Below are 27,365 nucleotides of genomic sequence, written 5' to 3'. Positions count from 1 at the left end.
GACCCAAAAACCAACAAAACCAGTTGATGTAAATACTTATTCAAGGAGTGTTGTTGAGAAACTAATCTAGCCAAAACTAGGCAAGGGGAGTTTATTACTTTTCTTAATATGTCGGGGATAAATAGTAAACACGCAGCCTGTATAAGTGTGTGTACATATACACACATGCTCACAAAATTATACACACTTTATAATAATTCTATTGCAAGTTATGATTGAAGGAATACTATACCTTGGAATTTAGTAAACTTTAAACAAGAAAGTATATTTTCTCAAGCCATCATAAAACCACTAATTTGTCAAGGTATTTCCAGTGGTTGCCTTTTCCCTCTGAATAAGCGAAGATGTAGGACTGAAGTCTACTTCGCTAATTATTTGTAAAGACCATGAAGAAAAGGCCTAGATCTCCACCTAGCTTTTGACTTTCAAATGAAATTAAAAGAGCAGCAGGGACATCGTCTCTCTTCAGAGCAGCAAGACACGGACCTGCAGGGGCAATTCTAACTCCTGACGTGAAGCATCACCAGGTGGTTCGTCCTGTCTCTCTGCTGCTGCTGCACGGGGCATCTTGGCCCCAAACCCAGCTGAGATGGACCCAGGACCCAGCAAGAATCCCCAAACCTGACTTTTGTCACCTAATCTCATTATACTAATAACAGGCAGAAGCTAATACGAGACAGCAAGTAAGAATTCTTAAGAATTATTTCCAAGGTCTAAATATTATTACATTCAGAGCCATAAATAACCCTCTCAATGTGGCAAAAAAGAATAAAAGATTTAAAGATAAAGGTTTATGATAACACTCAGTAAAACAGCAGTAAGAGCAAAGCACACTTATAATCACAGCGCTGGCTGATTCATCTTATGCTGAGGGTAGAGGTTTTCTATAACATTTGGTTTTATCTCAGTGTTCTTTCCAAAACAAAAACCAACTAATCTTCCCAACCTCAATATTTGCCCTCCCGTTTTAACAACAAAGATAATGGTATCTGTACAACACTCTTCGAAAACAAACTACTGAGAAGTTTTCCAACACACATTCTAATAATAAGAAGAGAAATGTCTGCTCAACACAAACATAACTTGTTTTGGTTTCATGTTTTATAGCAAGAATGAAAGACCAACCTTCCTATTCTAGTGCTGCACTGTAAATTAAACATGAAAGGTGAAACACATGTCTGACTGCAACAGAATTAGGCTGGGTAGCTTTATATGTGCAGAAAAACACTGTTAAAGCACCTTTTTAAAGAATTCAAACATTAACTGTCAAATTACTTTCTTGAAACATGCAGAGCCATACACTCTCCACTGTACCTTAAAGGGAGGATACTTAAAAAAAAATCATGAAAAATTATCTGAAATTCATTTTTACACAATTCTTTTTGTAAACTACATAATGGTAATAATATTTTGTTTAATTAAAACTATTTTAAACTTTTACATCAAGTAACAATAACAGATGCTACTGTTTTCAGATTCAGTTTCACCTTAGAGAAAGAGAGAGGCAGGCACTGGTATATTAGTGTGCATGATTACATGCGGTACCCGTGATAAGTTTGCTGTATTTATAGCATATATCGCTTTTTTTCTATTGACAGAGTACTTTCTATTTTGATTTTCCCCAGATTCTTTTGCTTGAAGTAACTAGAAATCTGCTTTGAATAAGTTTCTTTTATTTCCTACTTGTGGTAGCTCTATTGAAACACCTCATTAAAAATCAGAAGCGATTAGAGAGAGAGTCTGATTATCTTTATGAGCATCTTAACAATTGTAAACAAAACAAATGTTCGCCTTTGTTCTGACTTGAGATAGTAAAATTTTGTAGGTCTAGATCCAGACTTTTTTTCCAGTTCTAAAAGAAAACAGCTTTAGAATTAGCATATTCCCACTGGCTATTTCTGAGGACTGATAAAACATTTTAAGTAAACATCAAATTACATTCAAAAATAAAAAAGAAAAAGCTTTATATATTTAAAAAGTTTTGTTTTAATAAGATATTATTCATTTCCACCCCACTCTATAAAAATTCCCATCTGTATCACTTGCTGTAGGAAGTACATATTAAAGATGTTCTTTTGAACTGTGTAGGAAAGGCTTTTACTGTTCACATATAAGATTTATGTAGCACTGTATTGTATGGGGGAAAAAAAACCAACCCTCTGGATTAAGAGGAACAAGAAGTATTTACAGCTTTGTGTGGGCATGTTTGTTTTTTCTAGACTTTGGCTGAAGTCTTTCTTGTGCCACATAACATTCTCCAAAGGTCAGAGCAGGAGCAAAAATGCTTGTGTAGATACAGTCTTGATTTGCATATACTTGTTTTTCATTTGGGTACATGAACACTTAAAAGTCAAATAACCATTCATATTACTCGGAGGTTCTGTCCTTTCAAAATACTTCTTGTATCAGCAGCCCAGCAGTTTCTTCCCATATTTTAGCTCTCAATTACCAATTCAAGTTATTCCAAATGCTCTGCATAAATACATTTGATCCTGCTTCCATGACAGGTGATCTAAGCTTCAGTCCTACGCTAAGAAATCCAAACTGGCACCTTCAATGGTTATGGTTCAATCCTGCCTTATGCGGAGACAAGGAAGAAAAAGGAGGAGAGAATTTCTTTCTTTGCATTAACAGAATTCAATCTTTTCAAAAGATTCATACACGGTGGTTGAAAACTGAATTGGAATAACTCATTCCCCCAAGATCTGACTAATGCAATACGACATAGACATTATTAACTAATATACACAACAGTACATAAATACTGCAATCCTTCCACCAAAACTTCTATTTGTGTTATATATTTAAGGTTACTGTGGCAAACATTAGCTTACAGAGAGGCAGTATGCACAAGGGAATGGCAAACTCTGTGTTACAGCACGGATCTTGCAATGGATGGCACAGCCTCATTAGCAGAAATCATAGAGAAATACTCTTATTCTCCTAATTCTGAGATGAAGTACTTTGAGAAAGATGGATGGGTGGGAGGTTTGCACAGACTAAACATGATCTTGTCAATTAGAACTTGAAATTACTTTCTCAACCTAAATCCCTCACAACTGGTGGTATCTAATGCACAAAAACATTGTTAACATTTGAAAACCTATCAGTACAAGAGAAGAGAATAACCATTCCACGTGACACTGTGAGCATGTGAAATTAGCAACTCCTCCCTATCAGTGCTGGATTTTTATACAGTATCATATATCCAAATATAAGTTCCAGAGCCAGAAGCTTTGTGACGAGACCACGAGCGGAATATTAAAAGGCAGGTTTACTGTCTGGGCATTCAGCCAAGAAGTTGCATATTCCCAGCCACGGACAGCAGGGAGAGCAGAGCCCCCGCTCCAGAGTAATAGGATTACAGCTCCGAGAGAACTCATAGTCTTTCATCTTTAGGTGAACCAATATGAAGTTTCAGCCTTGGTTGCGAGGAGCTGTTTCAGTTTCCTATCACCAGCGAACATTTCCTTCCCAACTGTGCAGCTCCCCTCCTGCTAACTAAAAATTAAACACTATTTACAACCAACAAAAAAAAAAGTTAAGTACGTCCTTCAGCTGCTGTTCAGCCAACTGGAAACAAGGCTGGGACACGAGATAGAAAATTGTTCATCACTTTTCTTCCCGACGCGTGATCTCTTTGAGGTGTTATACAACCACACGGCGTGTTTCGCAGGCAGCAAAACAAATCAATTAAGCAGCTTTTTCCCTTCTGACTCATTCTTCTCACAAAAACCTATAGTCATCATCATAGATCATCAAGGTTGCCAAAAGAGTAGAAAACACGCACACCCCTATTCAGCAAAAGGTGGTTTTGCAGGTAAAAAGCTACACTTTTGTGTAAACTTGGGATTGTCAGGTCTGGCTCCATATCTGCTTTCTGCTGTGTGAGCTACTGACAGACTGTCCTTGGACAACACAAAGGCAAGAGCTGCTCCTCCAAGCTATCAGAAAGCAGTGGGCTTTCTTAAACATATGAACCAAGGCAAAAAAACTGCTATAATTTCAGACTTTAACAGCCTCATCAAATAAATCTGCAGGAAGTCGTGTGGCCTACTGGAGAGGCTACACTGGACTTTGCTTACTATAAATTTACTAGACCATATGTAACATTGTCCTGTGCATTTCAGAACTAAAACTGCATGATTGACTGGTATAAAGTGTTCCAATTTCTTTTCAAAACATTTAAAGGTATTCTCTGTTAGCAAATTTCAGAAAAAGAATCTATTTTAATTAATCAGATAAAGGGAAGCATGAATTCTAACATCGAATGTTGAGAAATGTGATCAAAAATACCAGTTTGAATTCAAGAGCAAACCACTACCTCTGCAATATTAAAAATATTATGCAGCAAATCCTAAGTTAGGCCAATGAAGGAGATGGCAACTTCCACAGATTTCTGGAAATTAAGATGAACCAGCCATTTCAAAGAAGCTACGTTATTTCCCAGCAGTCTTCACTGCACAATGTTTGAAAATCATAGAATGATAGAATCGAATGTACTAGTAGTAATAAAAAAAACCCCAACTTCAAATTTTTTTTTTTTAATTATACATGTGGTTGGTCCAAGGAATGAAAGACCAGCTAAGTTTTAGCAGGTATAACTGAACTTGTTGAAATGCCTGTTAGAAAAGAATTATTCAGAAGATAATGAAAGGATAGTATCTACCAAAGATGATGATACATCCTTAAACTACAGCTGATCAGCCCAAATTTTTCCCTGCTCGCACAACATGTCATCCCTACCACTACACAGTTTCTTCTGCTTAAGAAATATTGAACGCCAGGGAGAAAAATACTGAAATAAAAGTGGAGATAAAAGCGTTTCTATTTCCTACAAGCAAATAGTATCAGTAACCAAGTGGAGGCAAGGGCTCAGCACAGGCTGTGAGGTACCCCCTCCACCACGCTGTGGTCTGGTGCTGCCTTTGTGGCCATACCAGTTTTGGAGCGGTTTCCATGACAACTTCACTCTTTTAATATTATCCTCGTACTTCATACTTATTGTGGTTCTTCTGCTTCCTCCATAGTTGGTTTCTGAGGATTCCACGAGTTATTTTTGGGAGTGGTATGGAATATAATTTTCATGCTTAGCCTCATGATTCCCTTTATGTATTTTCATTAATTCTGTGGTATTTTGCGTACTAGCTAAGCAGAGTTCTCATCCTGATTTATGCATTGTGCCACTGAAAGCAGAAGGAATATTTATATGCATATTTGAAAAATACCACAGGTGAACTGGCAAATATATTCAAAATAACTAAAACAGTCTTTTAGAGAAAACTTAACAGAGTAGATTATATCAGATTTCAGCATCATTCTTCTTATTTAGGCAAATTTGTTTGAAAAGCAGAATAAAAATTAGGAAAAGTAAAAATTGCTAAACATTGGCAAGAAAACCTCCAAAATGTGCTATGCTGTTTTATAATAACACATTCTAATTTTTCTTTCTCTTGCTGCATGATAGCTCATATAAAAGCAAAAGGGAACACCAGCTGACAATATTGGGAAAACATTTGTAACTAAAGCACTAAGTGATCTCAGAGTTGTAAGTGCAAAGGGCCAGTATTTTTATTCCTAAATTCAGCTATAATAAGGGTACATACTGCTTGCAAAAGCAGCATTAAAATACACAATTCTGCATTACAATTAACTCCTATACTTGAGAAGGGGGAGGTGTGACAAATTAAGATTTATCCCTGCAGTGCTAAGCTGCTTTGCCAGTATCTTTCATCTGCAGAGGACACGGACAGTTGCCAGCAGAGGTTTTTTTTCTCCATTTTAGGCAGCACCAGACAACGTCAGCCCCAAACTGACTTACACGGGGCTACGATCTTTCCTGAGAAGTTGTACCTTCATCCTGGGTTACAGATATCCTACAGTCACATTTATTCTGTCTTGTGTCATTAGAACATAAAAATCCATAATTCTTACTGCTTCTTAATTTACAAGTTTATTTTAGTCACTACAGCTAAAAATTCTTTATTCCAGCAGTAAACACACTTCTATTCCAGATGACATAAAAATTATTTGTTGGAAGCAATATTAATTCATTTCTTGATCTCATTAACCAAACAACAATTGCTAATTCTCCCTGCTCACTAGAATTACTTTTAAGACAACCTCAAGCTATCTCCAGACTGTTTCTTCAGAAAATTATCATCCTGCCAGGTTGAGAGATGAGAATTTATTTGCTCTTGATAATTTTATTATTTGTTTGAATACAGAGCTTAAGTAACTTGCAATTCCTTTCCCTGCGAGGATTCTATGTTATTATTTTTCTTCTACTCATTTAACATCTGTAATAATGCTGTAGTTTACTTGAGCCTTTTCCCAATAACTGGAAACTCAGAGAGCCAGCATTACTCCTGCTAACATCTTTTCCCAGGGAGACATTTGGAGTCGTAAAAGCAAACTCACTCCCTGGCTCCCTGCAAACAGACACACCACTCAGCCTTTTGGCTTCACGTAGCACCAAGTCATTTTGTTTACTAGCACTTTACAGACTACATGGTGTGCATTCACAGATGTACACGGATCAACCTAGATCCCAGATTTTGCGCCTGGCACCGTATCATTGCAGCTGGAGCAGAGAAGTCATAAAACGCTCTGCCTTCTAATGAGATAGGATAGAGGGACCCTCCCGCAGAATCACTGTGAAAATAACTCGGTCACGCCGAGAGGTGTTAGCTGCACAAGCTTTGCATGTCACAGCTCGAGCAGACCGATCACAACAACAGTAAGGATAGTAATAATAATAAAAACTTAAAAAAAAAAAAAAAGAAGCAAATGTGGCTAGGCCAACCCACAGTTCCTCCTCACCCTGCTCACCCTGTTCCTTGGAGTTCTGTTACAAAACAAAATTGGGATCTCCTCTGCCCAGAGCCTTTAGCCAGATCAGATACAAGATGGCTACAGCTGTTGGCCATTCACGTATAACAAAACAGCAACAAGAAAAAAAGCGCATCTGATTCGGGCATAGAAAATTCTGTCCTTCCAAACTGGAAGTGAACAAGTCAACAAAATAATAAATAAAGGAAAAATGACAATTTCTTTGGACTTTAAGAACCCTTCAACAAAGGCCTTCTGACACGTTACTAGGGAAACTACATAGGCACAGAAATGAAATGTAGCACAGTCATTAAGTTAAAAAAACTTGCTGTCAAAAAAGTAAACAATATTATTAAAAGCTCTACATTTCACATAGCAGAAAGAATGCATTTAAGGACCTGTACTAAGATGATTTATTTTATGTATTTGTTGTAGAAGATGATGGGATATGACAGATGTACTGAACTGTCATTTAAAGTGTATACATCTTTGTAGCTCAAAAATATGGGCAGTTTGGGAAAAGGTTCTGTATAATTTGATACTGCAATGTGAACCACATCCAAGACGTGCAATGAACACAGCTAAATAGCCAGAGGGGAAACATTAAATACAAAGGGATGAAGCATTATCACCCCATTTAATTCTTTGTCTTGCTAAAATGAATAATAAATAAAAGTATACTTCACATATTTTAAGGGAAAAATATAAACTATATAAACAGTTTAAGATGGAGTATTTTACAAAAAGACAGAGTTGTAACAATGGGAAATGAAATGTGACTACATCAAAACCACATTAAAACTGGCAACTGCTCTTGCAAAACTATGAAAGCATATATTGTGTTACTCCATGCACGCTCTTGTCTGTGGAAATGAAACTTCCTCTATTTCTGAAGTAAGAAAAACGGAAGTAGAGCAGCTTTTGACAGCTTTCATTAAAAAGTTGTATAACACCCCCCCCCCTTTTTTTTTTTTTTTTAAGTAAAATTGTTATAGAAACCATTTCATATTCTCTTTCTGCTATGAACGCATTTTTAAAAGAACAGGAAATTTAGAATTCTGGAGGGAAGTTATTGCTCCCTTATGTACATATCTTTAAAACAATTTAAGAGAAACCAACTGCAAAGACAACTACATTGATTTCTTTGTTGTTGTTGCTAAGCCAGAGTCTTTCAGCTCCAATGTAAACAAGTTATTTCCAAGTCAGTTCTACAATGAACTTTATTAATTACAAAATTCACGATGATGATATAGGCTATTTAATGCTTATACAGCCTGTGACTTGCCAGTAGTTTTCTTGGGAGTCCCTAAAGCTACACACCATCTCAAGAAAACAGTTAGAAAAGTCACCTCACATACAGTTTATAACAACCTCGCCATCTTTGTGCTGCAAGTATGACATCTCCAGAGATGAGAAAGAGCCATTTGAATAAACATTTGGTATTCCTTGAAAATCGGCTATTCAAGTGCCACAAAAAGCACTTGCATTCTGTAAGTAAACTTCATTCATATTCAGTACAGTGGCGGAACAAGTTGCTTCTGATGTTGCCTTTCAGATTAACTGCTTGGGTTGTTTGGGTTTTTTTTGTTTATAATCGGCAAATTTAAACAACTAAACATTTAAGAAAACTGACTACTGTGAGAAACTATCTGAATGTCAATCCTGTTATTTATCAGCCGATTTCAAAAGGAATTTTAATTGAGGCATGCTGCTGCTGATAATATTTTTCAAATTTTGATACATTTTTCGCACTTGCTGCTTGCAATTTTACCGATTTGTGTAATTCATTCAGAATTTACCTAATGTGCTACTGATAAATACAAATGGCCATAGGAATAATTGCATTACTTGATAAAATGTTGTAAAACAAATCCAGGTAAACAAATCAAGATAAAATACTTCAGCTGTCTTTGCAGAGCTTGATGCACAAAATATGCAAAGGGAAAACAGTGGTTTTACTCAGACTTTTACAACTCCTGAACTTGGGAGCTTCTATCAAGAGAAGATTTTCATGTAGGAACAATGTTCCAACAGAAGTGCTGAGCATCGTGATAAAGTTAAACACTGCAAACAGTTAAACACACAAGATGTTCAAGAGGAAGTACTGTTCTTATCTCTTAATAGGGTGGTAACGTTACTTTAAATGGAATTATGAAAGCTTTATTTTGCCCATGTCCCCAAGAACACCATGGCAGCAATAAGGATACACCACCAGCTGTTAGAGATGAAGTAGTTTTCTCTTTCTCCCACTCCTCCTTCTATCTCATGTTTATTTTTTTATGCTTTTATTAGGCTGAAGGCTTTTTGAAGCAGAGGGCTATCTTTTGTTGTGTATTTGTACAGTGAGAGGGAATGCAGAATTCCATTCCTTTTGGAAAATTATCTAAAACATTTCTTGCTTCAAAACACTCTGCTCACTCTGAAATTCAATTCAGTTCATGTACTTTCCTCATACAGACACACTTAGTGCCTAAAAAGTCGCCTTATGAAATTTTCATTCTTCTCTAGCAGTTATGCAGCATCCCTAAAGCAGAGGAAAGAATCACCACCGGAAACAAAACTGGGAACGCAGCCTTTTAGTAAATTTCCAGTTAAAGATGTGTCTACATAACAAAACTCTTCTAGCGTGGATGTCAGTGATGCAAAGGGACAGAACTAGTGGCTGACAGCAGCAGCATTTAGCAAAATTGCCTTTTTATCAGTACTGTTGCTAACAGCAGATGATTTATATAACAGAAATCTGTCTATTTTTTCCTCTTGTCCTGACAAAAAGCATTCATCTGACATACCTTAGCAACTTCAGAATATCGATGTGCCACCTAACGCTTCCCTTTTATAGCTATTTAAGCCAAAGCTGACACTGTCCTGTCATTTTTCCCTTACATCAGCACTGTCACTTGCCTGGCCCTCCCGTGAGCTGGTCTGGGGAGCCAAGAAGATTACAAGTACAATCAGCTTTTGGGTGGTTTAGTTCCTTGAACCAGACCATCAGAGGGTTGGCAAGCACCAGCCCTGTCACGGGGAAGGAGGTGGGAATGGGAATACACTGCCAGAACTCCAGCTGTGTTGACTGGCATGGTTGGAAACCGTTGTGGAAAACGGTCGTGGTAAAGACCCAGCTTCACATTATGCAAAAGTCACTTCTGTACTTATAACGCCATTGACACACACCACTTTGAGAAGGTGTGTTACTGACTGTTTCACTTAGTACCACAGTTCCATACTGGTTCAGTGCTGTTTGGAGATTCAAAAGAATCTTCTTGATATTGCACTGGCTCAAAGGTGAGGTCCCATGGCCTAATGACTAAGAAATTACAACAGCACCAATAAACATGGAAACAGACACCACAAATTGGAGTTAAGTCTGTACACTTGCTCATTTTTATATTCCACTTTTAAATGCTAGGGGAGGTGGTTTTTGTTTGGTTTTATTTAATTGTAACACACTAAACTAACATACAACTTCTACAGCTATTAAGTTGACCAGAACATCTACGTTTGCTACTAAGAGACAGCTTTTTCAGGTACCACAGCTCTCCCTGGCAATCAATAGGAAACACGTGACAGTGTCCTTGTTTATGGGGTGATCCTTCAGCTTTCAGACTTCCCACCCCAGAGAGATGAAAAATAACAAACAGTGCTTCCTTCTTTCAGGTTACTCATAAACTCGGTTAGTGCACCTTCACTAGCAGTAAAAAGTAGCTGGAAAGGGTGAAAGAGTGAAAACAAGCCTGGCTTAACTCTAAGAGTACCCACTTCTCCACGTTACTGGATTGTTTTGAGGATAATTCCTGTTCAAACTCTTCTGACTTTATTTCCCAGCGATGATCACAGTTTTCACAGTGTAATGCAGCTGCACAGACCTATGGTCCTGACCCATGACTATCCAGCACTGAAAAACAGAACAATTTGCCTGAATGGTGAACAGAAAGATTTGTGGCATCCGCAGAAGTTGAGTAAGTGTAAGAGAATGAGAGAGGGACAATTAAAATCATTAAAGGGTCAAGCAGTTGTCTGATATAAAGCAGACTAAGAAGGTTGGGTCTCTTCAATTCAAACAGGAAAAGCTGAAGGTGGAGCAGGAACATGACTGAACTTTACAAAATAAAAAAAAGGCACCATATGAATTGAATAAAGCCTGATTGAGACAAAGGCGGTGAAGGAGATGAGGGTTCACCGCAACACGCTCATTCTTGCTGAAGCGCTCAGTTGACATTCCTCCATCGAGGTTTTACCACCTTCTGATTACAAAGTATTAACTCTTTGCCTGGTAAAGTACTGGTTAAAAATACAAGTGAAAAGTCACCTTCTATCATGTGAAATCTAGACATGTGCTAGCAAAAAGCTTTGGTTTTACTGCTTCAATCTGTACCAGGAGGACCACTACCTACAAGATAAAGAAAGAATAAATTCCTGGGCAGAAAGGCTTGCCAAGTTATTACTGTAACATTAACAAAGTTACAATAACTTCCCTCAGAACACTGTTTTCTGAATCATGGTTATGACTAAACATTTCTAGAGACAAAACCCAGCTCCTTAAAGTTCTCCTTAAACAAGAAAGTCTCAGACAGAGCTAAAACGCCCTTCATCGAAATAAGAAGAAAGTAAAGGGACAGTCTTCCCCGCTTCATTATCAAGCCAGGTGGACTCAAAAGATTCTGCCACAGCCTGGGGATTCACCATTGCTTTCATACCAAGTAAAACAATTTTGATGTAGGCACAATTTAAGTTTCAGGTTAAAGGTTCCCCCCAAAACTTCAGCAGACTGTACAGTTGCCCTTCCACTCTCTGCTCACCCACTCGTTTTGAATTACTGCATTAATGCAACTCTAGAAAAATTCTTTCTGAAAATAATTAAGTCCCTTGATTTGTCATGGCCTCCTTCAGTTTCAGAGTTTCTGAAACAACAATCAACACATTAATTTTAAAGATTGACACTTTAAGATGAAAGTCACTTAGTCCTCTGTAGTAAGGAAAGATTTAGTGAATTTTAAATGCTAATCAGTAAATTGATTTGGCTACTGTAGTACGATCTTACTTTTTCACTTCCTCATATTCTTCTCCATAGAAAAAAAAAAGTAAAAATTAGATTAAAAATAATATCATAGAATAGCATGCTTCAGGTAATCAGAACTTTCTTAAAGCCAGATTTTGGGTAGAACTTGATTCAAGCATGAATTCATGCTTGAGCAATTTCTCACTCTAGGTTATAGGTAATTAACTTAATAGAAAATGGCTCCAAAATATAAACATGGCTATGTAAAGGAGAAAAAGGTTGTGTCTTTCTCTTAGCTTCCAAATCACCATTCACGCTTAGCTGTTTTACATTAACCTCTCTGTATAAACACGTGCAATCCCCACAGAATGCTGAAAACCAGTTAAGACTGGTTCTGGATTAAGATCCAGAAAAGTAAAAATGAACAAGAAAAATCTACAACTTTAAAATCGTAACTTGCTTTTACATACATTTAGAACTGCTTTAAGAAAAGTTTGCCCTCCTAAAAATCAAATATCATAGTTCAAGTCGGTGCATTAAATATACGAAGGATCTCCCATGATTATTTTATGAATTTTTTGCTTTAGGTAAACCTTCTGTTGCACGTACTTTAGTTGGTTTGTATCATGAATGCTCTATATCATGAATGTAGAGCATATTTAATAGAAAATTTGAAATGCCAATGGAAAAATAACATTTACATTAAAGCCTTAATTTTTTGTTGAAGTATGAATACCATTGCAGAGCAGTTTGAGGTAGCCTACTAGCTTTTATTGAATATTATTTAGCCAATTTTTATTGCCTGACATCCTGCAAGAATATTCTGCAAGTACTAAGTCTTCTTTCTCTCTAAAAAGATTCTTTCCATTTCTGAGTTGAAGAAAAATGTGTTTTCAGATGACATATTTGAGATATAATTGACAGTTAAAATTTCTTTCAAGCATTGCATACTGTAATCATGTTATAAAGCCATTAAAAATGAATTAGAGGGAGTTACAATATGTAGTTTAGATGAGTTTGAAGAATTTTTTTTTTTATTATTCTGTGCTATCAATTCAGTCTGCTTTGCTTTCTAACTGCAAATTTCATGGCTTTTCCATCACTAAACATTGAAAACAGGAAGAATCCAAACAGTATCAAAAGAAAAGATAGCATAAGGACTGTCTTTGAGCAATTTGGCAGCTACTGTAAAGTAAGACAATAGGCAAAAGAAGTGAGACAATACGAATTCATCAGTTCCATGTATAATGTGAATATAATTAAAGATTATTGGGGGAACACAAAGAAGCAAAGACTAAAAAAGTATTCATAAATGACACTTCAGGCACCAGGGTCTCAAGGAATGTATTTAAGATCTCAATCCAGAGAGCTTAATTACATGCTGCCTCTTTTACACAAACACAACTGTCATTGAAGGAGAATGATGTTTACGATCTTACAAGATTCTCAAAACATGGGTCATGGCCCATGAAAAATGTAAGGCCCATTCTCAACTGTAAATTAAAATATTTTTTAAAATATCCCAAACTGGGGACGGAGGAATTTGCAAATACAAACACAACAAATTATTTCTTCAATATTCTTTACAGGGAAGTCAACACCAGAATTTGAGTCACCACCAAAAGAAACTTGTGAAGCAACTCTGCAACAATGGCAGGTATTACTGCTGGGAGGATTGAATTACTGGAGGACTGCTCCCCTGCCAAAGATTAAGCTCTAAAGGTTTAACCAATCTGTCTACCAAAGCTCTTAAAAAAAATAATAAACAAACACAGAACAGTACCAACTTTTTTTTTTCCAGCTCGTATATCAGACTTATTTAATTAAATAGACCGCATCTGACTTAGATATGAAGAATTATTTCACCAAGTTTAAACAGCTTAAAGAAGCTTCATTGTTTAATGAAGGAACATTAAACAGTCACATTTACCTTAAGCCCAAAATCCAAAGTTTTACTTTCCAGACAAGAAATCAACAGTCCAAGCACTCACACAAACAGCTAAGAAATAGGAGATAGCAGATGACATGAAAAAAACCTAGGAACTTTTATAAACACAGATAAATAAAATCAAATAATGATTTCCTATTTACTTAGGATTTTAAACAGTTTACACAACTGTGCTTGCACCTTGGAAAAGATGCCTGCCTTACCAAGGAGTGATCATGAGCATTCTGTATTTATCCTCCACAAACTCATCAGAACGTTAAATTCTGAATGCAAGAGACAGACAATACATTACTTATAAGTTAAGTATTGTGATGCTGATTTTAAGCCAAGTGACTTAAAGATGTCCAAAAAGTGAGACATGAAACATGTGCTGTACTTCTTACTAGTTTAGAATATCTCCTTGCTGCAGATGAAATGGAAAGGAGATACCACCCTCTGCAAATAGCCATTTAAAACAAGAAAATGATCTCAGTTTACAATCTACAGATGACATTCTTGCACTACCAGTTTCCTCAGAAACCTTAGCCAGGGTGACAATAGGTGTGAAGAGCTCTTTAAAGCTTTCCCCTTGACACATTTCCCAGGGTTTAAAACAGTGATTCTGCCTTTTCCTCATCTGGTATCCTCAACAGGGTAAAACTGCAATAGTGTGAAAATAAAGATAACGTTATAGAGAAACTCACCAAGCTGATCAGCAAGACTAAAATTATTTCTCTTCTATGAACAGTCAGGCATCTTTTTTCACCTAGACCATACACAGCAGCCCTAAGATACTCAGGCTACTCTCAGAGAAATTACTGTTCTTAGCAAGTTTTAGGTAAAGTTTTAGTTCTGTTTTACTTAGACTAAATATTTGAAATTGAGCATTGCCACCTTATACATTAGTCTCTTGGGAGAAAATCAACTCTCTTCTCTGCTCTATCTACTAAGGCCTCTATGGCTAAACAAAGCAACATGGCATTTAAGTGAATATTATTAATTCAGATCTCCTGAGGACAACTGCACTATTTTACTGCTCTAGTTTACTCAGAGGTCAACCGATATAGTCAATTACGAATGAAAATAGATTAGAACAAAATATATTTAGTATAGCAAACAATTTTAATCAAAATTTCCAAAAGTTCTGCACTGATTCATTCTTATGGATTAAAATTCAATTTAGGACATTTTCACCTGCTTTTTCTTTCCAGGTCTAGGCTTACAGCAGTCAAACATGAAACTTCTGTATAGGACTGGAAGTTTTCAAACTTCCATTGAATTCATCTCCCAGGGAGTATGAACAACAGGATTTCAGTTGAACTCAAGCAATATCCTTCTACAGGCAACTGTATCTTTTAGCTCTGACAAATTCTTCTGAAGAATTAATGGAGCTAATGACACCAGGTAAGTCCAAAGATAAAGAGCAGACAAAACCCAGCCTGTCAGCGCTTCAGTTTAGATATTAAGTGGTCAAAATCTATTCCTATGAGTGTTAAGTTACAGACGTAAGAGCTAACCACTCTAGCAAGCAGTATGATACATGATAACTTCAAGTTCCAACATCCAATGGTAGGAATTATTTAGAACAACGTACTGTAAGGCCACAGAAACTAGGAAATGTAAATTCTCCTTGCTCTGCCCTGATTTTGTTTTCAGGTCAGACTAACTGAAGCATTTTCCAGGATTAGGAAATAAGTTACGATGTTAGTGGTATGCAAAAAGTACTTCTAAGCAGCGACCAATTGCCAGTTCACATTTTAGCATTAAAAGGAGTTAAGGCCACACTGTCATTAAATTATATAATTGGTACAGTCTTATTAAATCATTATTTAAAAATTCTATTTGTTTCTACCTGCTGTAGAAGACATTTAGGCAAAAACAAGCTCTCCTGTAAATCAAATAGATATACTGGAGGCAAGATAGCTTTAAATACAAAACCAAAAGCTTAGATTAAATGAAGCACCATCATTCGTTTATTGGACTTTAAGAAATGCTATTATCTAAAGTCCACTGTCTTCCCAGAGATGAGTTTGTATTGGCCACTATTGCAAATATAAGTATATATGAATTATTAATGTAGCTGTAATTTTCAGAAGATAATGCATTTGGGTAATGCTGTTCCCCATGATTATGGCTATCAGCTTCCACAACATTTCTTCTCTGAACCTAAAGAGAAAGCAGAATAGGCTTTTTAATCAAGCATCAGTTAATTGCTGAGAGTTGGAAAACTTCTCTTCGTAACTTTAGATTAAATACAAATATTTGATATTCCAAATTCTTATAGAGAATCGTGTATGCACAATGCTTCCAACATCTTAGATTCAGGGTAATAAATGAGATATTATAAATGGGCAGAATATTCCAATTCAAACTAAGCATGAATGCAATTTACAACCAGATTAATACAAAGGTTTCTCCAATAATTTGCCAGTTTCTGTGAAAAATATATATACAGTATATATTTTCCCTATATACATATAACATACATAGATACTCTATATCTTACACGGTATACTGCCACATATATTCTACTGCTATAGAATCTGTTCCCACAGAAGAAGTGAATTAGTATATTTGTAAATACCCTTAATTATCATAATGATGGCCAAAAGGCCATTAATTTCTTGGAGGAGTATTCTCTGGTGCAGAGCTCAGAGATGACACCATCTTAGCACTAGGAAAAGGCCTTTCTGCAATATGTTTTCTTATACTAGTGTACAATGTTCTTTCTACCAAAAAAGGCCGGCAAATTTTACTGAAATAGAATCACATCACTTTATTTCATTCAATAGGTTAACTTTGGAAGATATCTGCATTTTAATTAGTTATGTGCATCTGTATGCACAAAGATTCTCAATCAGGAACTTGAGCAAGAAGGAGCCAGGGAACATATTAGGCATTTTAAAGGTCTGCTTTCACACCATCTGAACACTGACTACTGGGAATTTAAAAAGCAGCTTAAAGCTGATGAAAGTCTTCACATGGTTACTTAAAATGACTACAGTTTAACACTTACTTACACTGATTTACCTTAAAGCAAGGTTTCCTATGTGCACCGAACTGACATTTGATACAACAGGGCAATACAACACACAAAGTAACCTGATATAATAATGTAACTTATTTCTAAAGCAAATTGATTACAATTAACTTGAACACTGGGAGCCTAAGGTTTTTCAGGGGACTTAACCTTACCAAATCAAGAGCTGTTTCAATCTCTCAATCTTTTTCTCTTAAAAAGAGTAGTTTGAGATCTAACTGCCAAATTTCAAAGCTGAAATCAGCCCCCAATGCCAACATTATGCTTCTTCAGGGGCTTTCAGAACCCCAGCAGCCCACTCAGTCATTCTTAATAACCATGAAAGGCAATTAAAAAAGATTGGAAAAAAGTCTATCATCAGCAATCTTGAAATTCTCTTTATAAGGGCCATCACCTAATACTGAAGTACTACAAGGGCCTGTTAGCTGAAAAAGGATGGAAAACTACACCATTATTCATTAGCCAAGAGCAAGAAGAAAAGAAAACAGCCCAAAAGTGGCCTCTTTGAAGAGGCTGAAAAGGACCGGAATGAAAAGTCTTATACAACCATAAACCTTTGCCATCAGCAGCAGTTCCATGGCTCCTCTGATCACACGAGAGACTCACATCAGCAGCAGAAACACTTAGAGTATTTTTAAACATTACTTAGAAGTTAGTGAATACAAACGTATGAATTGTCAGAGCTAAGAAAGCTTTAGAAAACTGGAACAAACAGCTTCAAAGGAAATAAGCTCTTCTGGTAATTTGGCTAGCTTAGTTATTAAAAAAAATAAGCAAGACCCTTGTACTTGATTGGGAAGAAGGGGAATGAATTACAACTTTGAATGACATACAAAACTAGTTATCACTCAACATAGCATTTTTAAGTAAATAATTTAATTAGCTGGGCTTCATAATACTGGTGGTATCATTTAAGAGTTGATTGTGAGATTTTATTAAAATAATTGATACTTTGCCCAGAAGATGAAAGTTACACAATTAAACCAAATACTTTTCTATGGAGAATCATTGCATGTAACCGATCTAACCTATGTTTTATTTGAAGTCCAAAGTATACAAAGCCTTAATTATCTGGCAATTCTATTTTATCATGTATCTGCCAAAACCCTGTCACACGCTGACTCCTAGGATCTTAAAACAAAAGCAAATGTAGTTTTGGCAAATGTAACTGACACAGGGTTGGCATTTTTTTTGTGAAAAAAAGCCCAAAACAACCAACCACACAACAAAACATAACCCCTCCCCCCCACCAAAAAAAAAACCCCCACAAAAAATACACACACACTCCCCGCCAACACATTACTTAAAGACGTCTTCAAAAGTTGACAGTTCTGATCTAGCTTATAGTTTTGATTCCACAATTTGAGAAGGTACCGAATGGCTACTCTTGCAGTTTCCCATTTGAGGTGTACATCCAAGAAAGAACAACCTAACACACCCTGCCTGTCGAAAGAGTTTCTTGCCAAGCATGCTCAGATGCAGGAAGACGAGTACAGTCAGTATCTGTGTGCAATCTTTGTTCTCAAACTAGATGGAAACAGAACGAACGCTGCTGAAAACATGCAGTAGGAGACATTTTCAAATTGGGATATTTTTTCCCAGGAAACCTGTTCATTTTCACGTGCTATATTCACTAAGTTTACCACTATAACTGCAGGTGTAATTTTGACTACTATAATTTTTAAAATAGGGTTTAATTCAATTTCAACAGTTAACATCTTGCCATTTCACATTCAGAAAGAAATCTCAAAGTGAAAAATCATATCCAAGTGGAAGAAACTCTCTTCTTGTATGCATAGTACACTGAAATGCAGAATTGACCAGTTGTCTTGCTCAGACACTTTCCTCTACAGACTGCTGCTAACACAGATGTGCCTACAGGATAAATAACAAGTGAGAAGAAGTTTGAGAAGGGGAGGGGAAATGCATGTGAGGGAGGAGGAGAACACATTTAGCATTGTGCCTTTGAGGCTTCCCCAGTCACCTCTACGGGACAGAGCTTTATATCCACAAAAAGGGAATCAAAACTCCACTATGAAGTTTAAAGAAAAATGTGCAACTGCTGTTAGAGACAATATTATGTTTTTATAGTCACTAAGCTTCATGATACAGCAGCTGCACACATATTCCCCATTTCTTTTAGCAAAAAGAAAAAAAATCTCATCTTCCACACTGACATACATGAGAACCACTATCAAGACAATGTATTAAACCAACGTCAAAATAAACTAGATGCTCTTAAAATAGAACACTGACAAATTGCTTAGGGAAAACCCCTAACTAGCATTATGAACTAACTGAGGCACTTTTGCTCAAATTTACAAGCAGAAAAAATCACAGTACAATAAAATCTAAAATAGTTTCTACCAAAAATAGAACAGGTTTCATGAGTAGCCAGATTCATAAACTCTCCAATGCAGTACTCTAAATATAAATGTTTCTTGACCAAAATAGCTTTCAGAAACACTGTGCTATTCTTTCTTGCACTACTTTTCTAGTCTCAAGAACCTGCTCCAGAGTCTCAGTTCGTGTCAGTTCCCCAATTTGCTCATGCTTATCTTCCATGATGTTTTTTCCGCACTATACCTAAACGAAATGTGGAGCATTAATGCCCTTTTAGAAAAAGGAAAAGTAGCAAAATAATTATGCGAAAGCTACAGTCCCGTCAAACACTAGCAGCGCTATGTCATTCTACTCTGCTTGATTAATTCTAGATAAGCATCCTTAAAAGCACTCTTTGTACCAATATACTTAAAAGATTTTAAGATCAAACTGAAAGAAGTTAGGAGACCCAACACAGGAATTCTGGGATGTAAAGACAGCCAAGATAACATAACTATTTAATTCAGTTCCACATGGAACAAGATAGGAGAAAGCCCATTAAAGGCGATGTGAGCACGCCCCTATAAACTACACGGGAGGCACAAGCAGTCAGTTTTGCTGGTCACGGGCTTCCTTCCACACAGAAAGTTTAAAAAACAAAAGTATGATAACCGCACCTAAGAAAACGCAGCTTTTGTAAGACCAGAAGCCATGCCGTCCAGGAGTTCCAAAAAAAAAAACCAAAATAGAGGAGAAGCGAGCGATTCAGCGAGGGGCAGGGTGGAGCAGAAAGGCGGGACAATGACCTAATAGGTCTTTTCTATCTTTAGTTTCATGAGGCTCCGTGGCCGAGAGGCGCCTGGATCTCTCGCTCGGCTCCCCGGCCAACCCACCGCGGGGACCGGGCACCGAGCGGGGGCAGCGCTCCCCTGCCCGCCCAACTCCTCCGCAAACCCGATGCTTACAACAGGTATCCCCAAGGTGACAGCGCTTTAGAGAGCGCCGAGCTCTGAAGCAGTACTATAAGTCATTATTTTTATTTTTTTATTATTAATTTTGTTTTTTTTTTTAGCCAGAAAGGCTTTGGGTCCCCCGCTTGCCCTTACCTTGAAGACTTTTCCGAACGCCCCATCTCCCAGCTCTCCGATAATTTCCCAGAACTCCTCCGGGTTCAAATCCCTCTTGACGTGCTCGTATTGTTTCTTCTTCTTCTCGCCGCCCAGCTTGAAGATCTTCCGAAAGTTGAAGAAGGACATTTTTTTTCCTCCTTCTCCTCCTTCACCTCCTCCTGTGCCGCGGGAGCCCGGCCTGCGGGCAGAGCGGGCGGCGTCTGGCGGTGCCCCCCCCCCAACACCCCCTCAGCCCGCCGTCACCATCCGGGGCGGGACACCGGGGCCCAGAAGAACCGAACTCCTCAGACTGGAAGGGATACAACACACCGAGATTATCCCCGGAACCACCCCCGGAGGGGCCGGGCCCTCGACGACAGCGGCAGCGGTGCTCTCCCGCGGGGCGGGCTCGGCGGTCCCTCGCCTACTCGGCCGGGCCGGTGACCATCGCCTCAGCAACAAGTGCCGGGTTCCCTCCTCGGGACGGGCGGCGGCGGGCGGGGCAGAGGACGGAGCCTGAGGAGAAGAGGGGCGGGCGAAGGGCTCACGGCTCCCGCCGGTTCCCCCCGCCGCCCGCCTCAGAGGATCGGGGCGGATGTAGAGAGGGGAGGGGGCTGGCCCCGTTTCCTGCCGGTGCCCTCACGGCGTCCCGGGGTGGCGGAGCGGAGGAGGAAGAAGACGCTCCCCTGCCGGTTTCTCTCCCGCCCTCTCGCCGAGCGGGGCCCGGGCGGCACCGTTTCCTGCGGGGCGGGGCGGGGCGGGGCGGGACGGTCCCTCCTCCTCTTCTTCCTCCCCCTCCTCCTCCTCCTTCTCCGCCACAGCCGCCGGCGCGTGCGCGCGCCCCCGTGACCCCGCCCCGCTTCCCGCGCTCCCGGAACCGCCTCGCGCCCCGGCCGCCGCCACAGCCGCACCAGCGCACGCGCACCACTGCCGGCTCCGGCGCATGCGCAAAGCCCCGTGACCACAGACACCCCCCCCTTTCCCCACCAACGGTTCATCGCCGGCAAAAGGTGGGGGTAGAGAGGCGGGGCTTTCCCCTTCCCACGTGACGCGGCGGCCAATAAGAGGGCGCCGAGGCTTCCGGCGGGTAAGTTGGTGTCTGTCCCCAAGATGGAGGCGGGCGCCTCCTCCCTCCTCAGCCTCCCTTCCTTTCAGCCTCCCTTCCCTCAGGGCCTGGGAGGCAGTGTCTGGTGGTGGGCGAGTTCTCATCTTTTCGTCCCGTTTTTCTCTGGGGATAAGCAGGGCGCGTGCTCCCGGTTGGGAGGACGGAGGGAAGCAGCCCTTCCCTTTCGTTCTTTGGTAGCCGTTATGGGTGGAGCTGTGTGGAAAGGGATCCTTTAACTCCTTTAATCTCTGCTGAGTTCCTTGTCCTGAAGGGCACCCTGTTTCTCTCTTATGTCTCCTCACTGTCCCATGTAGGGAAGGTCCCCCTAGTCCTGTGGCAGAGGGTGATGTTTCTTAGGTAGGAGGGTGGCTTCCTCAGGGCTGGCTGGGCACCTTGAGTTCTTCTCAGCCCAGGTAACCTCCCTCCTCCTCCTCCCACGTTGCTCCCAGCTCTGACTGTGGGAAGTGAAGGGGGTGTGAGACCCTCTTTCTCTGCCAGGAGCGTGGTGATGGCAGGTGGTGCCTTCTGGAGGGTTTGACCTCGGGGGTGGTTCTTTGAGGAAATTGTTGGTAGAAAAAGGCACTACTGGAAGACTTTGTGGGCCAGTGCTGTTCCTAGACCTGCTACTAGTTTGTCACAGGATCCACTCCTAGCAGGATGTGATGCTAATGCGCTGCACGTGTTCGGTATCTTGTGAGATGCAATCGGTGGGGCAGCCTTGTATTTCTTATCTCACAACCTTCTATTCCCACAAGTGATTCCTTCAGCCTGAAGTGAGATTGTATTTTAATAATTGTGTTGTTTGTATGCAACCAAATTTGTGGTATTTCTTCACATGAAAGCAAGAGGTGTGCCCGTTGCCAGAGTAAGAAGCAATTAGCAGACATCTTGGAGACAAAGTTTTAGTCTGTGACAAGAGGCAGGAAGTCGATCTTGCAGTTAAGGCAACGATGTGAGACCTGAGAGATCTGAAAATGAGACAAACATCCAGTGAAAACCCTGTAATGCCACCTCCTCATTTGAACCTGAGTGACTGCAGTTACCAGTAATTTAAACTGAATTATAAGCTTCTAAACATCGAGCCTCTGGTGTGTATCAATCCTCAGACCATTTTATTAGCATGACAGTAGTTTGCTATCTGAGGAGTCCATGTGTAAACAGAGTAATAATAATGTGGCATGGAGATGCACTGGTTATGGGGATCATATGGCAACCTTGACAGTCTCCTTGAAAGAAGCGTGACTTTAAGGAATCGAAAGTGCTGGGCTGAGTCAAGAAAGGGATTTCAGTAAAGGAGTTTTCTAATAATACCAGTGTTTGCAGTAGCAAAGACTAGAGCAGTGGTTCAGAAGGAAGTAAGGGCATAGAAGTAGCCTGGAACTGAACTCTGCATCGTGTGTTAATGATGGTTTTTCAGCTGAAGCGTTTTAAGAACATGTTGACGTTGTATGTTGAGTAATTAGTGGTCCTAATTGTATTTATAGTGTACAGGAACATTCTGTGCTAGATGCTGTCTTGCCACAGAACAAGGAGATGGCCCCTGCCACAAAGAGTTTATGCATCAAACAACGTTGTGTCATGAGTTAATTTCTTTAACCTGTATAAAATAAGTTTCAAGGGTAGTGCTACTGTATGAATAGAGAGCTTTTCAAATGCTTTTGCGAACCTAATAGCAGTCCTGATTTGTTGTACTAATCAGATTTTGTTCTTCAAAAGGTATTTTGGGCTTTGTGGTTCCTTTACACTGACAACTTAGCCACAAACTGTAAAAACTTTTGAGAAGGGCGTTAAAGCCGAGGCTGTTTATGTGTGTAAAGGTAATACCAAGAAACAACTGCAATCCAAATGAACTGTTTTCCTTTCCTCTCTATGATATGGCTGGCAGGCTGCACATACTGACTTAATCTGCAAGTTTTGTGCAGATAGTTTGGATTAAATACAATAACAAAGTGATTGATAAGGTTTCTCAAGTGTTACCAACAGCAATTTAGCTTCTGGAATCTTAAAATATTTTTTAAAATTCAATTTATTTTTCCCTCACTGGAATACCTTTTTTTTTTTTTTTGTACCCCTCCAGGTGGGGTGATAGTTTTGATTTGCATGTTAAAATACAGTTATGGCTTCAGTAATAATTTGCATTTATATTTTAAATTGAGTATTCTGATTTCTAATTTGCTTTCTCTTGGATAAAAGAGTGCTTTGGCACTGATTTCCATCTGTTTCTTTGAATTGACTAATTGATAGAGGATGGAGGGAAACAGAGATCCAAAGCCATAGCATGAAATCCTTGTATGTAGGCAGGATTAGCTTTTCTTTAGCCTCGGGGTCAATGTCACAGGGCAGCAGAGGACGGGGGAGGGTGTATGTGTGTGTGTCAGAGTTTGTAATAATAACAACTGGAAATAAATACAAAACTAAAAGAATGTTTCTTGCCCTATATGTGAATAAATGTCGAGTTGGCTCCCTTACTAAGGCTAGCAGTTATGGGACTGGGATACCAGGGCTTGACTCTTTCTCAGCTTTATTGATAAATGAATTTTTGACTGTAACTAGTTCACTTAGATCTTCTATATAATGTACCCGTTTGCTTTGAACATGTGTGTGATATAACAGGTTCACTCAGAGCCGAACAGGGATAGTAGTGTCATGCTAGCAATGACTAAATGTTAGGAGGTACTAAAGACGTGTTGCTTTAGACTTTTATAAAGATAGTCTTCCTGTTCCAGAGAGCTTTTAATTCATATAATGTTGAAAATATAAGATGAAAGGCTGGAACAAGAAAGGAGCAATTAATCTAGTGATTAAAGTCTTGCTTTTAACTTCTTTTTTTTTATTTGTTGACTCTTTAACAAGTAATTCAAGATAAAAACATTATATCTGAAAAAGAAAGCTGTGGCTCAGTCTCAATTTTTCCCTTATTCTTTCACTTCAGAGTTACAGCTTGTCACTCAATCCTAAAAATAAACTCTGTAAGGTGAAGGTTAAGTGCTAGTAGCAAATCCTTCCCAATTTGCACTGACTTCCTGGTATGGAGGAGGCTGTATGAAGCCCTTTTTCTTGTGTGAGGCTTTTTTTTTTTTTCCTGGTAACAGGAGTTTTTAGCAACTGTAAGTGTTTCCAGATGGTAAGGATAAAAAGGTAAAAGTGAATTATAAGTATATTAAAATTTCTCCTTCAGGGATTTAATGCAGTGCTTTTTGAAAAAAATGCTTCCTTAAAATGTCAGAGTAAAGATGTTAAAGAACTATCTTGGTTGTGCATCAAATATACTGGCCTAAAATAGCTGTAACTTTTTACTGCAATCTTTTTCTTTGAGATTTAGAAGCCTTCTTTATACTTTCTGCTGCTTAATATCAACATCCTTTCACACTGTCTTCATCTCTTGTACTTGCTGCTGTTCCTAACTCCCTCTTTAAGTTCTACTTCTGTTTCATTTAAGCTGCTCTGCTTCAGTTTCTCTTCACTGAAAACAAACCCTTGCTTCAGAAATTTGAAATATGTTCTTCACAGCATATATTGCCCTTTCACTGGAGTCCTACATCCTGTCTTTAGTTATTTCTAAATATTTAATGGTATATTTTTATATTGTCTTGACTTTCTGTCCACCCACGCTTTCCCTGATCTCCTCCAATCTTCTTTCTGATGTTTGAGTTCGCTGACCTGCTGTAAGGTCACAGGTGGCTTGTTCCTGCTTAAATCTGAGGCATAATTCTTGTTTCATCCATCTTAATCTGTCTGTCACCTTTGACACTCAACACTGTCCCTTCTGTTTTCTTTACTTGATGTATGTGGTGTTTTCATTGATATTTTCCAATTACATGGTGATGTTTTTCAATAGACTCTATCATTTCTACTCTGCTCTGTTTCTGAAGTTAATGTTTTCTGCTGTATTGGACTCATTTCAGTTCTAAGCACTGCTGTATCTTCTAGATCCTTCTTGTTAACCCACTACCTTCCTTTTTAACCTACTCCTTTTTGCATTCTTGGTTTTTGCCAGGACCTCGCATGTCCAGCTTCTGTATCTGAAGTTACTTCCAAAAGCTGTCTTGCATCTCCCTGACTCCTTTTTCTATGGAGTTTGGGACTTTATGGATTAGGTTCTGACACTTCGCCTTGTACTACCATAGCTTTACTAAGTTTCCTCAGTCTTTTGGGCTCTATGAGAAATATTTGGTGACTCTCCCGTGTATGACCTTTTTTTCCCTTCTCCTGTTCATCATCAGTTGTTTTTCCTTTCCTACTCTTCTGAATGTGTTGCCTCTCATAGGAATTCAGTGGATTTTAAATACCATGATGTTTTCAGTCTCTTCCAATCTTGTATATGGACCTTAGAGATATTCCTTTTCTCCCCTCTATGTTATTTCTTTTGAACATGCCAAGTTTTTAACTTCTTTTCCTTTATCTCTGGCCCCTCTACACTTGCTGTGCTGTACCTGAGTCCTAATGCTCTAATTAATGGTGCGAAGTACAGAGGAGCTAGTAGTATCATTAGTTAATAACCCATGTTTATGACACAGTGAAGAAGGAAATACAAGAGGGCCAAAAAAAAAAAAAGTCTTTTTATTTCTTTATGATGTAAGAGGATGGCCTAAAAGGCTGTATGTTTCCCTCCAAGGCACCCATTTACTGGAAGCCTTGAGAGGGAAGACCGCATTATATATAGCCCTTCTGGTAAATGTACAGTTGAGAGATCTGTAGCTTAGAAACTTGCATTTCTCTTCTGCATTTGAAATTTTAAGCTGTCTTCATGAAGAAACAAAAAAGAAACTGAGTTTTGTACTTGGTATTTTATGAGTCTTTCTGATATAAGGAAAAGGAATAGTTCATTTATATATAATACAAACAGGAACAAATTATAGTACCAAAGCTTAGATGCTCAAGAGCTTGCTGATATCTCATTAGCCAGATTCAATGCTTAGGCTTCTATCAATAACCTGGAAACTATACATTACGTGACTATTTTTAATTTTTTTGTATGCATTACTGTAGGATAAGTTAATCTAAGAATTGCCATAGAAACACGTGGCATTCGAAAGCTTCAACATGTAAGGGTTATTGCTTGATGTTTGCAGTAAAAAAAAATTGAATGTTAAAATGTTTAGGAATGGGATTGATCTAATTTTGGCTTCAGAAAATTGGCTTAGCTTTTTCAGTAGTCAGTGAGGAAGAGTATCTTCAGAGGGCGATTCGCCCTTTCCCATTTTTAGATACTTTTCTTTATCGCACAGTATTTAACTGTGTGAGGTGAGTTGTCCTGGAAACGTGTGGTGGGGGTTCTTCTTCCCACCTATGGAGATACCACTGCCAGCAGAACTCCTGGAGTGCACTTCTCTTGATATCAGGCAACATCTCTGGGGATGACGACAGAGCAAATAGAAAAGTCACCAAATTACCTGAATGTTTCCAAGTCATAAACCAATGATGTTTTATTGAATAGACCTTATTTGAAATGAGATGTCAGAAGAACAGCAATGATATAAATGTGGAAATCTTGAATAAGGATCGGATATTTCAACAAATAGTATGGGAATATTTCTTGGAAACATACCTGGTCAAAGGCATTCAAGCTTTAACTTGTTAGCTTCATTGAGGTTATTGCAAAAAATAAGTATGCTTTTCTTATTGCTTCTAGTTGGTCTGCAAGAAAACTACCATCAAGACTGATATTCAGAAACATAGTCATATATAATTGGAGGGGTAAGTTGTGCTTTTATATTAATTTGAGTGAGAAGCAACCCTCAGATTTAATGGAAAGTGTCAACAACTTGAAACTTACATAGCTGTTCTCTTTATTGATTAACTGACTCATCCAATGAAAAACTACAGGTCCTCTTTCATGAGAAAGTTTTTCAAGAACCTGAACACTTTTGGTTTGTATTTAACCAAAAAATGTCTTTTATAGGAATTTTCAGGTAATAGTAAAATACTGAGCTGCATTGGTGGATAGCTGGGGTTTTTTAATACAGTAGTTAGTCTAATAAAAATTCTTTCCCTCCATGTATTGATGACTATAACAATCTTTCACAGAACCACAC

At 38.7% G+C, this 27,365-nt stretch overlaps 2 protein-coding genes across 6 annotated transcripts in view; one reads left to right on the top strand and one right to left on the bottom strand.

Annotated features, from left to right (window-relative positions):
• Positions 1-20,960, bottom strand: part of SLK (STE20 like kinase) — a 47,959-nt gene extending 26,999 nt beyond the window's left edge. For all 5 annotated transcript variants that reach the window (XM_014958621.1, XM_014958640.1, XM_014958649.1 and 2 more), the window contains exon 1: positions 20,223-20,960. In XM_014958621.1, the coding sequence (XP_014814107.1) occupies positions 20,223-20,372 (150 nt within the window). In that variant the 5' untranslated portion in view covers positions 20,373-20,960. The remainder of the gene's footprint in view (positions 1-20,222) is intronic.
• Positions 20,961-21,185: 225 nt separating this feature from the next.
• Positions 21,186-27,365, top strand: part of OBFC1 (oligonucleotide/oligosaccharide-binding fold containing 1) — a 45,175-nt gene continuing 38,995 nt past the window's right edge. The window contains exons 1-2 of the mRNA XM_014958124.1: positions 21,186-21,312; positions 26,963-27,027. The gene's annotated coding sequence lies outside the window, so the exon portion shown is untranslated. The remainder of the gene's footprint in view (positions 21,313-26,962; positions 27,028-27,365) is intronic.

This window comes from Calidris pugnax, unplaced genomic scaffold, assembly GCF_001431845.1.
Source record: "Calidris pugnax isolate Ruff unplaced genomic scaffold, ASM143184v1 scaffold4, whole genome shotgun sequence".
Taxonomy (NCBI): domain Eukaryota; kingdom Metazoa; phylum Chordata; class Aves; order Charadriiformes; family Scolopacidae; genus Calidris; species Calidris pugnax.
This window is presented reverse-complemented; position numbering and strand designations above follow the sequence as displayed.